This window comes from Apteryx mantelli, chromosome 8 (assembly GCF_036417845.1).
Source record: "Apteryx mantelli isolate bAptMan1 chromosome 8, bAptMan1.hap1, whole genome shotgun sequence".
NCBI lineage: Eukaryota > Metazoa > Chordata > Aves > Apterygiformes > Apterygidae > Apteryx > Apteryx mantelli.
This window is the reverse complement of record NC_089985.1, coordinates 11,266,165-11,279,618: the sequence shown is the minus strand read 5'-3', so window position 1 is coordinate 11,279,618 and position 13,454 is coordinate 11,266,165. Positions and strand designations below refer to the sequence as shown.

The window sequence follows — 13,454 nt, the reverse complement described above, 5'->3', positions numbered from 1 at the left end:
ATTAAATAAGGGCAAGAAAGTACACCTTCCCTCATATAAATAACACTGTCTAAAGTGGGTAAGGTTCTTACAACACTGACACAGACCTCATGCAGTACCATAAAGTGAAAATCAAAAGAAAACAGGGATCTAAGGTGAGGAACTTGGTCCACAGTTTGGCATCTCGATGAGAAGACACTATTAAATGATCAAGCCAGCAGTTTCAACACCTCCTGTTAGGAACCTGGCACTTGAAAGTCAGATCACATTCACATGCATGTGCATTTATGCATCTGTTTTGAAAGTCTGAGTCAAGAACTTTATTTTACTCACAGGAAATTAGGACAGTATTTTGATAGAGAATATAACAAACTGCTTTTTCTTAAAAACAGCAAACAGGTTACTATCAAAACATTGATGCAACTGAATGTGGTAAGGCACTGCCTTGAGTTTTGATCCTCTCATCAAAATGCAATAAATGCTCCAATCACTTAGACATTTTGCTATACTTGGCACTTCTTAGCAGGTCAAAAGGAGCTTTTGAACTCAACACTGGACATCAGTACAGTTCACTAAGTCAATACCTCAGGATCATTCTATATTCACAAAGAACGAGGGAAAGACCATTTGTATTATTTGTTGTTTTTTAGGAAAAAAATAAAATGAAAATGCAGCTGAGCATATCTCACAACTGTCTTCATTGCACAATTAGCAGAAAATAACTGCATTAGTAACTAAGCACACAGAGAATGAGACAGGAAAATTAGTAATTTTTCCTCTTCCTCTACGCTCTTTTTAGAGACAAACTACACCTCAGAAAAGCATGGGCTCACACAGCTGGATAGGCTCATGACTATTAGCAAGCAAGTCTAGCCAAAAACATCTGTGGTTCCTACCGAAAAGAGCAAGACAAGACTGCACAGCTTGACTACCTATGCTTTTCACTTCTTACAGACCCTCTGTAGAAATGGAAACGAAAAGCGTACTTAAATGCTTAAGATACTGAAACTAACAGGATACCCACCCATACTGACCAGCTTTCCCTACAAATACCCTGGGTCAGTCATGGAAAAAATAAATAAAACACTGTTTTGTATTTTCTTTTACTAGGGCCAACACTTTGGGCTTCCATATTTACAGTACAAGGAAAAAAAAGTTCTTCTGCATGTTCATCTAATTAACACTTGATCATTTCTGTTATTTTCCTTTTGCATACACAAAGGCATAGTCATTTTTTGATAATGCAACATAACACTACGAAGATCCAGTTATATTTGCATACAGTCTTACATAGTTCACGTTACCTCATCAGGGAGTGTCCAGACAAATTTTCTAATGTGCTGTCAGTATCTGGGTTCTGCTCAAGATCTTTATTAGAAATTCTGTTACTAGATACGGACTTCTTTGCCTGTTGGGATCCCCACTCCAATTCAGACAGCATTTTCTCTTCTTCCACTGGAAAGCGGTGAGAACTTCCATTGCAAGATTTCAACCCTAAGAATCAACAACAAGGGCAAAGTTCATGTTTGGTATTCTAAGTATGAATATCTTTGCCATCAGGAGCCCCAAAACAAAGAATTGAGCACTTTTTTCCATTTAATAATGCCCCTGAGTTAAAAGTATGTACACCCAGTAAGAAAAAAATGTAAATCTGGCAACCTCCTACAGAGATTAACTCAATCGTATTCACTTGTGTAGATGTACTAGTACATGTTCTTGGTTATCAATGCAATCTACAGTCAATTCCCTTTTGCATATAGCATCCACTGTCAACAAAACTATCAAATTTTAACTTGAAAACACAGTCAGTTTAAAGAAAGAAAATATCAGTTTGATTTTTTTAAATACTGAAAATCAGAATAAAGCCTACCTTTATTTTAGTAAACTAGAGGATTTAAAAAAAATACTAACAAAGAATTTGTAATGCCTAATCTTATATTTCTCGGATCCTTTTATAAAGTTTAAAGCTAGCTTTTCCCTTATGTTATCCATTGCTTAACTAGTAAGTGTAGCAAATCCCAATTTTCTTCATGTTTTTGTAATGTACGAGCTACCGTAGGAGAAGTGTATTTATTAATTCATGCACTTAAATGAAAGCCGTCTGTGGTCCAAACATGGAGCATACAAGTAAACAGGTACCCTTTGCAAATGCGGCTATACCTCTGACTGCTCAGAAGCCTACTGAATTTTCTCAGTATGGAATCTGAGGATAGTTCCCACATGATATAAAAGTATGAAGTTAACTAATTTGTTAGAAGGCTGGTTTAGGAATGGAACATTTTTCAATAGTGTTAATAACCTTTTGCCTATTGTTTTCAGATGACTCTCTTTTAAGATCAGAGACAAATCATGTGGTTAAAAAAAAAAAAAAATAGGAAGGAACCATGGGAGGTCATCTGATTCACCCACTCAGCTCAAATAAGGGCTAATGCCAAAATAAGATCAGCTGGTCAGGGCTTTGTCCAGCTAAGTTTCAAGCATCTCTAAGGATGGAAATCTCAACCTTTCTGGGCCCCTGCCCAATGTCTGACCACCTTCATTGTGAAAACTTTTTTTCCTACCTTCTGACTAGAACCTCTCTTGTAACTTGTGTCCATTGCCTCTCATCCTATCCCTGCACATCTCCAAGAAGAGTCTGGCTTCGCCTCTGTATTCTCCTGTTAGGTAGCTGAAGATGCCAATAGGACATTCATCCACCTTAGCCTTTTCTTTAGGCTAAGCAAACCCACTCACTTCAGGCTTTACTCTTATGTCGTGTGCTGTACCACCCTAACCATCTGCATGGTTTCTGCCTCAGTTTGTCAGAGAATCACAATGGCTGAGGTTGGAAGGGACCTCAGCAGATCATCTAGTCCAATCTCCCTGCTCAAGCAGGGTCACCTAGAGCACGTTGCACAGGATCTCGTCCAGGCGGGTTTTGAATATCTCCAGAGAAGGAGACTCCACAACCTCTCTGAGCAACCTGTTCCAGTGCTCTGTTACCCTCACAGTAAAGAAGTTTTTCCTCATGTTCAGATGGAACTGCCTGTGTTTCAGTTTGTGCCCGTTGCCTCGCGTCCTGTCACTGGGCACCACCGAAGAGAGCCTGGCTCCATCCTCTTGACACCCTCCCTTAAGATACTTGTACACGTTAATAAGATCCCCTCTCAGTCTTCTCTTCTCCAGACTGAACAGTCCCAGCTCTCTTACAGCCTTTCCTTATATGACAGATGCTCCAGTCCCTTCATCATCTTAGTAGCCCTCCACTAGATTCGCTCCAGTAGCTCCATGTCTCTCTTGTATTGGGGAGCCCAGCACTGGACACAGTACTCCAGATGTGGCCTCACCAGGACTGAGTTAGAGGGGGAGGATCGCCTCCCTCGACCTGCTGGCAATGTTCTTCCTAATGCACCCCAGGATACCATTGGCCTTCTTGGCCACAAGGGCACATTGCTGGTTCATGTCAACTTGTTGTCCACCAGGGCTCCCAGGTCCTTCTCTGCAGAGCTGCTTTCCAGCAGGTCAGCCCCCAACCTGTCCTGGTGCATGGGGTTATTCCTCCTTAGGTGCAGGACCCTGCACTTGCCTTTGTTGAACTTCATGAGGTTCCTCTCTGCCCACCTCTCCAGCCTCTTGAGGTCCCTCTGAATGGCAGCACAGCCCTCTCAAGTATCAGCCATTCTTCCCAGTTTTGTATCATCCACAAACTTGCCGAGTGTACACTCAGTCCCTTCATCTACGTAACCAATAAGTTGAACAAGACTGGACCCAGTATCGACCTCAGGGGTCAATCTTGCTTTCCTACTGGGGAGTCCAAAACCAGACACAGCTCTCAAGATGTGGCCTCATGAGTGCTGAGTAAAAAGGGAACAATCACTTCAAGTGGGCTGCTTCAAATGCAGCCCAACATAAAGTTAGTCATCATCGCTACAAGGGCATACTGCTGACTCACGTTCAATTTGATGTTCACCAGGACCCACACAACATCAACACAAGCTGATCACAACCCTATCAACACAAGTGCATTTTCATCACAAACTGCCCTGCCCTATAGCATTCACCAAACTTGGCTGCAACACTGACTGGGGAAACTAAACAGCTTGCACAATCAGAGCATAACTGCTGGAGATATATTTGCCACTTTCTTACAAATGTGATGTGACGGACATTTTTCAAAGAGGGTTAAGGAGCAAAAAAATCCTCCCATCAGTATTAGATTATGGTTTCTGGATAAGTAGAAAGACTGCAACTACCATCATAAAAAACCCTAAAACATTCTTCAAAAATGCAAATATCCTGCAGTCAAGTATTGCACTTACGTTCCTTTTTCCCTCTCTTTTTAGAGGAAGCAGATGAGCGAGAAGATGCTGCAGACCGGGGTCCGGATGAATGCTGGGATGCAAGCTCTACAGATCGAGGTTCATGGGGAGACTTCCTACTAGGAACTTCTTCCTGAATGCTTGAATTACTGCTGCCAGCAACACTAAAAAGGAACACACAAATAGCGATTACCTAAAGAGATCCAACTCCATTACGTTGCACACAAGAAATCCACCATGCCTTAGAGAGACAGATGACTAAAACTACACCAAATAACATAGCCTTATTATAAATCCACCATGAAAAGCATTGATTTTGAAATTAAAAACGATGACAAGAAAGACATTAAGAAGTTTTACAAAAAATTCAACATACTGAAATGTACTTCCTGTAATATGAAGTAATAGAAGATGGACAACGAACGTCCTTTCAGATGCAAACTCTAATGGTTATGTGACTACAGACTTGGACTACACAAGAATGACTCTGAAAATGATTGCCTTTTAGACAATCTATGGCCACCTGATAACATCAATAAATTGACAGAAGTATGAATGGTTTTCAATAAAGGATTATAAAAAAAATTGCAAAAAAAAGGGAGCAGGGGGTAATGCATTATATCTGGAATAATACCAGCAAAGACCAATAAAGAAGCTTAATGAGAAAGGAAGCATTTTTTGCAGCTGTTTTCAACATGCAAAACTGCTTTTTACCTTTTTTTCTTCCGAGGTAAAAAATACAAACTAAACTCAGTACCTGTGGCTATATTCCTTCCAAGACACACAAAACATGTAAATATATCTCATTCAAAAAAAGTGGTTTTAAGAAATTCAGGAAGCCACATAAATCTTTTAGGAAGCCACTAACAAAGTAGAAACTGTAGGATTTACAGTCATCTTAGTTTAGAGAAAGGTTTTTAAAAGTCCTTACAGAAATTTTACACGTTCATTACGAAGCATTACTGAAACCCTGATAACAATTCTAGACTTTTTACAAACTATCAAGTACTGAAGTTATTATTTTAACACTTCCAGATCTTCTTCCTTTCATGATTTTACAAAGACTAAGCAATTGAGAATTTTAACAGCTACTAAAGTTGGAGAACTGATTTTCACCCTATTACAAAGGGTAAGAACCCTTCAAGGTACCTGCCAGACTAATAAAGAGCCAAAATATATAGAGATCAAGAGTACTTGACTAACCTTTGTTTCAAAGCCATGCTGCTTAATACATTAACTGTAAGGGTCGTAAGGAAATACTTGATCATTTTCATCAGTATGATACAGCATAAGAGAAAAGATATCCAACACAAATGAAGCAAATTTTGCATTAATTATATTCTCTCAGAAATTCTGCACGCTGATTTTTATAACAAGTCTAACACACAGTTACCTGAGGTCATGTGCAATCTTTTTGTCTGTCAAAGTGCTACTTCCCTGTGATGAGGCAAAATCATCTTCATAAGAAACGATGCTCTCTGGAGGGCTGACGGCAGGGAGCAAAGGCCGCAGAAGGGCAGACCCTCCGCTTGACCTTTCATCAAACACTGCAGTGTGGACAAAGAGAGGGAAAAGACAAAAAACGATACCAAACGCAATTTGCACCAAACAGGTAACAAAGCTGTAGAAATTAAAATCTTTCCAACCACACACTGTTAAAAAGATTTATTTTCCAAAATGAGAACATCAGCAGAATAACAGTACAGACATCCCATGACAGTTTTAAACACAAAATAACAAGCACAGCCTTCCTTATTTGTAAACTAATAAAGGCTACTTCATTAACGCACTCAAGCTAACACATTTTTGAATAGCACAGCATTTGAGAGTACAGCCATCTGCAGAAAATGTAAATGCAATCATCTTTAGGGGACACAAAAAAGGAAAAAAAAAATCAACAGCAAACGATATAAATTAACTTCTTGGAAAACATTCCTCTTCAAAACAAGGAATTCAAGGCAAGAGAAACAGTACTCACAAAATGAAGAAATAATTTTGAACAAAAATGAAAATCAAATGAAGCATCCTGCATCAGACTTCTGTAAAACATGCCCTAAGGCATTAAAATGAGCGATTAATGCTTGAAACGTGCTCATTTAAGGAAGAGATATTTCCTATTGATATACCAAAACCTTATCTTCTCAAAATCAAATAGTTACAGAAGTTTTAATTCATTAGGAGTGAACATGTCACTCAGTTTTCAGAGACATTATTGAATAACTCATATAAGCAAAAACACGAAAGAAAAGCGCACAGCTTTTCCCCACAGCAAAAGTTACATGTTGCTAATAACACAGCACAAGCTGTGTGTAGAGAGACCCAGGATATACACACACTGAGGTTTGACATGAAATAAATGCTGCATAAAACATGCATTTCATCCTTCTGCCTTAAATGAAACAGAAAAGACAACAGGATGGTATGTTATTCCAGATGATTGGGAATACATATACAGTAGGAGAATGCACACTCCCAAACACAGGCTCTGCTCTCCTTGGTGGCTTCATTTGTTCCCATGAAAATAAAGAAAACAAAAACAGCAGGACTACCTCTTCTCACCAAAGGGGCCTTTCTACTTTTAGGTATTTATTTAAAAATTTGCAAGCCTAGAAACCGCAAAGATGGCCTGAAATGTGCTACAGTAAGAAAAATTTTAAAAGGATGATATTTGTACAGAGTTGAGGTAAACAGAATGGGGAGAGACACAGGTGAGTGACTTATGGCAAGGAAAGTTTTGGCAGATTTCTACAAGTGAACTCATATGGTGAAGCTAGGCATCATAAAAACACCAATTTTCAAACCCAGCCCAGGCAATTTAGTATACAGCTTTGGATAAGATAAATGTAAACTTTACATTCACATCTGTGTAACTGTAGGTGTCCTTAATATAATTAATACGCATTAAATGATTTTGCATGACTCTAGACATGTCTCAAATATGGAACTGGCCCAGGGCTACTGATTCGATTTAATCATTAATATTGTCCAAGGTATGGGTTAGCTACTGATCTGGAAATATATATAGCAATCTAATACAAAAATAATCTTCTTCCCCAAAAAAGAGGGAATTTTCTTCTTAGACAAAAAAGAAAAAAAAGATCAGGGAATCATTTATCATTCAAAAGCTACGTGAGGAAGCCTTACGCAGATTCATGTCCAAGACACCTGAAAGCACATTCCTCACCTGTGAATTATAAAGTATAAGGAGCAGCGAAACTGAAAATAGCGATTCAAGAAAGCTTTGAGCAATTTTTTTCCATTTCTTCTCCTTACCTTTTCCATGAAGCTGGTAACTTTTTGCAAAGATGTTGATGACACTGTGTGGACTTCCCTTTGCCAGTTCCTCCCATGACCCACTGCTGTGTGCGCCACTTGTCTGAGTGAAAAGTGGCAAATATTTTTCAGCTTCTTTCTGAAACTCTTTTATGGGCTCAAAAGCATTTCTCTCTCGAACACAGAAATCCTTCTCTTTTAATGCCTCCAGCATCTTCAGCGGTGATTGTTTGTGTTGGCCTCCTTCCTCCTCCGAGAGGCTCCCCTCACTCAGGAGAGGCCCTTCACTGATGGAGTCTATGCTGGACTCATGAGGAATTACTGCTTTGTACTGGCCATAAGCCTGGCTTTCACGCCCTGGCGAGTCAGTTTGTCTCTTAGATAAATGTCCTAGTATCCCTTCATGTCTATTACCAGCAGGGGACCTCATCCCAAGGCTGACTGCAGCAGTATGAGGCCTGATCATCTCAGGGAGCTTTTTAAATTCACTAAGGTTGCCTACCCCAGGAAGGTTATCATCAAAGGCTGTATGAGACACACAGGTACCCAGCATTTTTTGAATTCTGGCTGAAAAAGCGTCTTCATTTTCCTCTCTCACAGGAGGACTCACGGCCTTTGCCCAACACCCGTCATCCTGGTTTTCTTGCAGGAATTCATGGTCTGAGTTCCACATGGTGCCATAATTGATGCCAGCCCCAGCTAACTTTTTGGCTTCACTTTCAATCCTGCTAGAAAGGGAAGCAGCTGTAGCTTTCAGAGCTTCAATGCGATCTAATTTGCTCTTATATTGGTTAGCAGTAGGTTTTACTATGAAATTTTGCTGAGCAGCAGATGAATTCAGGTATGGCTGCGATGTCAAAGTCAGCGATCCCACAGGCGCAGCATGGCTCCTCCTGCCTGCCAACACTGCGTCACACTCCTTTGACAAAAGGCCCATCTGCTCCAGACTCCAATGTTGGGAGCACGGGCCTCCATTTGAACCTACAAGAGCTTGCGAGTGAGAGCGCTGGACTCTTGGACTCAACCTGTCTGGCTGCACCCATGCAGGCTCCATCAAATCACTTCTGAAATGAAAAGTCAATGTTTAAGTTGGTGATTTACAAGTATTGTTATTTTAGGTGAACACCTCATTATCATAAGTTTATTTTCCAGAAAGAATTATTTGGGGGGGAGGAGGTGAGAGAGGCAGGAAATGAGAGAGGAAACAACTGCAGGATGTTAAAAAAAAGTATTATAAAAAACAGAGCACCTCCAAAGTTGAAATGCTGTTTACAATATATGGTATGATGTAGAATTGTAACAAGCTGAATACTTTTAATCATCAGCAGCAAGCTTTTTCCACAAGTTTCCTGACTTGAAAAGTGAGGAGACATCTCCTTTCTCCCCTTTACCCCATCACATGGGATTTCTTAGTCCCAGACTCACCCCTCTAGTTGTACTCAGCCCATGTTTCACTGCAGCTATTACTTAAGGTAGGCACTAAGCATAGGTAGAGGAAGGGAGAATTAGAAATACAAGCATGTTTAAAATGCTGTAAGACAATCTTTTTATTTACAGATAGCTCCAATTAGCATAAAAGGAGCTCTGCAAATGGATAGCTCTTCCAAAGATGCAGTCCTGGAGCTTCCTTTGCTAATATCACTTGCACAGTATCTGACTAATAACAAACCTGGAGAACCGGTACACCAGAGGGCTGCGCTGCCATTCAGAGGGACCTCAAGAGGCTGGAGAGGTGGGCAGAGAGGAACCTCATGAAGTTCAACAAAGGCAAGTGCAGGGTCCTGCACCTAAGGAGGAATAACCCCATGCACCAGGACAGGTTGGGGGCTGACCTGCTGGAAAGCAGCTCTGCAGAGAAGGACCTGGGAGCCCTGGTGGACAACAAGTTGACATGAACCAGCAATGTGCCCTTGTGGCCAAGAAGGCCAATGGTATCCTGGGGTGCATTAGGAAGAACATTGCCAGCAGGTCGAGGGAGGCGATCCTCCCCCTCTAACTCAGTCCTGGTGAGGCCACATCTGGAGTACTGTGTCCAGTGCTGGGCTCCCCAATACAAGAGAGACATGGAGCTACTGGAGCGAATCTAGTGGAGGGCTACTAAGATGATGAAGGGACTGGAGCATCTGTCATATAAGGAAAGGCTGTAAGAGAGCTGGGACTGTTCAGTCTGGAGAAGAGAAGACTGAGAGGGGATCTTATTAACGTGTACAAGTATCTTAAGGGAGGGTGTCAAGAGGATGGAGCCAGGCTCTCTTCGGTGGTGCCCAGTGACAGGACGCGAGGCAACGGGCACAAACTGAAACACAGGCAGTTCCATCTGAACATGAGGAAAAACTTCTTCACTGTGAGGGTGATAGAGCACTGGAACAGGTTGCCCAGAGAGGTTGTGGAGTCTCCTTCTCTGGAGATATTCAAAACCCGCCTGGACGAGATCCTGTGCAACGTGCTCTAGGTGACCCTGCTTGAGCAGGGGGGTTGGACTAGATGATCTCCAGAGGTCCCTTCCAACCTCAACCATTCTGTGATTCTGTGATTCCCCACAAAATCCTTCTTCTCTGTTTACTATGAGGCTCTCCAAATAATGTATGGAGCCCTGTAAATCTCAGCTCTCCCCTACTATTACTAGTTACACTTATTTTTACCTTACAATGTTAAAATAACAATACTTAGTACCATATGGTTTAGCAGCCTATTCTGTACATAATCCTAGATAACCTTCCTAGCTGAACTTTTCTACAATGAAAACAGGTCTTGTTGAATTTAGAAAGTCAGTTTTGATTTGAGTAAGTAAGGACAATCGAAGCTGACACTGCTTATGTAATTAAAAATGAAGACACCTATGCACAACAGGACAATTAAGGATGTGCAAGAAACCTTATGATTATTATTTCCTTAAAATGTTTGGCTATGCACCTTAACTTACAGTAAGAGGAACTCTGATGGGACACTGAACAATTAAAAATAGGGAAAGCGGCAAGATGGGAAATAGGCAAACGGTAGTTTAAGCAAAAGCAGAGGTGTTTGGTACTTTAAGGATAGTAATTAGAGGCCTGAACCCAAGAGAATAGATGAGATGGAAACAATGAAGTAAATCAAGTAAGAAAAACTGACAGATATATTTACATGATCAGCTGTTATTGCTTGCTGGCAATGACAAAGGAAATATAGTCTCCCAGTATGAAATGCACATCTCTCCGACGTCAACAAAAGATTAACAGTAACAACCATTCACTTTATTTATAGACTCAATAAATACCAGTAACCAACGTTTTCATATACTTTCCTGCATCAGCTTCCTCCTTTTTGAGAAAAACATTATAATTGCCATAAAGACAATTATTCTCTATAGAACATGAACTTAAGAGACTAGTGGCCCTATTTTCACCTCTCTCAAAAGGCTCATAACTGCTCACCTTAGTAGCGGCTGTTGAGGCTCTGACAGCGACATGTCACTACTTGAAGATGCACTAGGAGGACGCTCTTGAGCCTTGTTTTCTTTGTCAGATTCCCCAGATGGTTGATAACCAGGTCTGGGCTAGAAATGAAGATAACCAGAAGAATACATTTTCAAAAGTCTGTAGGAGTTTTAGAAGCTCATGTGTCATTATAACTGAAAAGGCTTAAATTTCTCTACATATTATCACATCTTTCCTACCACGCAAAGACTTAAAAACACAAGACAGATGTTCAACATTGTTCATACACTGAGCTGGTTCAACTGAACACATCGAAATAATATTAATCTTCTTTCATACTCAGTTTCTGACTAGCAAACTTATTTAACTCACTGCTGATTCAGTGCGGCCACTGACAGTAACCTCTGTCAAAGCCCTTCAATTCATGGACTGACTTACGTTTACAATTTCTTAAGGACCAACCACTACAGCTGATTGTTATTCAATATTCTGAACTCTGCTTCTATTTATAACAACTCTGCTTCTATTTATAATAGAAAGATGATTTCCATTCACCTTTCTGGCAGGCATTGCTGTGCTGAGAAGCAGTCGCTAGCAGGAGGTCTGGATCAATGCCACTACATCTTGTAAGCAAAAGCTACTTTCACAGCTTGCTTTGTGCCCTTTCTCTTAACTGCATCAGGACAACTCATGACCTTCCTAAACATATGATCTATGCAAGCAACTGCAACACACGAATCAGCTATACCTGCGTTTCCTGCACCGTGGGCAGCTGAGCTGGCTCTTCTAAAAAAGTCCGTTCCAGCAGTAGTTTAGAATACGTTTCCTGTAACCGTTTAGCTGCAGAAGGTTCAGGAGGTGGCACGTTCTTTACTTTACTAAAAGCCTCCTTCTGCTTTCTGTAGAGCTCTTGGAGTCTTTTGTTTTTCTGTTCTGTTGCCTCCTTTTGTGCTTTCTTCTCTTCATTCTGCTTCTTCTTCCTCTCCTCTTGCTGCCTAATAATGTACTGACGAACCTCATCTGTATCATAGTGACGTTTCTTAGAGATCACCTGAGGCTCCTCACTGGCAGCTAGCTTGTCTGGTTTCCTTTTAGTTGGACTGTGGCTCCTGGTATTTTGTGTAGGCAAAACACATTTCTGATTCTGCTTTTCCACATCTTTTTCTTGCTTTGTACTCATGGAATCCAACTGCAAGTCATCAAGAATTCCACGTATCTCCACTGGCAGGAAGTCCTTATTTAAGGAGGTGTGATCTCCTTGGTTATCATCTGGACGAGTAGATCCCAGTTTCTTCAGATTAGTCTCAGACCGTACTTTACTTCTCGACCTTTCAGAGCTTCTTGAAGAGGTTTTATGGGTAACATCCAGCCTAGAATCTGAACCTGTCCTTCCAATACGGCCTGCTAAAAGAATAATACAGGTCAAATATTTCAGGTAAAAATCAGATTTGGAAACTACATGCCATCACTGAAACAGCTGCAAAAATGAGGATGGAAGAGGGGTGAGCTGTACAGTAGTGATGAGAAATTGTCTAAAAGATTGCAGTCATGATAGAGATAGCGATAAACACAGTCAAAAAAAAGCGCAACTATACGTTTGTTAAAACCTAGCTGCAAATTTACTGCACATGAAAACTTGACCAGATTTAACTCTGCATACAACTTTGCACATCTTTAGACAAGTAGCCTCAGACAGATACTTTCAACTTTTTAACTCAATTGGCACAATATACCTCTCTTTTTCTAATGGCTCTGAAATACACACAACCAAACACAATTCCGTTCTTCAGTATTTCAGGAAACCTCTTTCTTTGGAGCAAAACCTGCCTAGTCACCTCAGCTGAGGTTCTCCAAGATGACGTTACCTATGCAGATCTCACTGTAGGTGTGCTTCTGCTTCAAACATGCAGTATCATAATTTGGCTCAGCTCACAGTCTACTCGCTCTTGTACCAACCGCACCACCTCCTCAAGGTCATAAGAAGCACAGCTGCTACCACCACCCCTTACTTGGCCCACCTGAGATTCTGGGTATATTCTGAAAAGGGCTGGTGGAGGAATCATTAAAGACTTAGGGATGGACATGGATGACAGTATATAGTATCCGGAAGAGACACAGTTCCTGTAATACAGGGATGCCCAACCATAGCTTACATATTATATGCAGCCACCTGCAAAATTCATGTGGCCTGTAGACCATTTACAGCCATTCTTTCTTCCACTAGCCTCAAGAGGCAAAGTCAGAGTGCAAGTGATCCATTCTTCTGGTTGCAACCTGTTTCCAATTTTTCCAGAGCTTCTGAGCACCTGCATAGCACGTGCATGTACTGTGTGGCAAGTTGAGTGGGCAGGGCAGACTTCCCATGACACCAAAAAAAGCTTCATAATCCATCCAGGCAGAGAGGTTATGCATCACAACTATAAACCTAAGTAACACCCCTCTACCCCCTCCTTCCCCACTCCCTCCCACCCCACCAAAAAAAAAGTTA

The 13,454-nt window shown here is 41.0% G+C and overlaps 1 protein-coding gene across 4 annotated transcripts in view; it reads right to left on the bottom strand.

The window, feature by feature from the left end:
- The window catches only part of CEP350 (centrosomal protein 350), an 80,133-nt gene that overhangs the window by 41,362 nt on the left and 25,317 nt on the right, over nt 1-13,454 (bottom strand). For 2 of the 4 annotated variants that reach the window (XM_067300605.1, XM_067300604.1), the window contains 6 exons: nt 11,715-12,370; nt 10,964-11,085; nt 7,551-8,614; nt 5,671-5,824; nt 4,278-4,441; nt 1,284-1,473 (listed from right to left, as the gene is read on the bottom strand). In XM_067300605.1, coding sequence (XP_067156706.1) covers nt 1,284-1,473; nt 4,278-4,441; nt 5,671-5,824; nt 7,551-8,614; nt 10,964-11,085; nt 11,715-12,370 — 2,350 coding nt within the window. The remainder of the gene's footprint in view (nt 1-1,283; nt 1,474-4,277; nt 4,442-5,670; nt 5,825-7,550; nt 8,615-10,963; nt 11,086-11,714; nt 12,371-13,454) is intronic. The other 2 variants (XM_067300607.1, XM_067300606.1) reach the window with 2 other exon arrangements.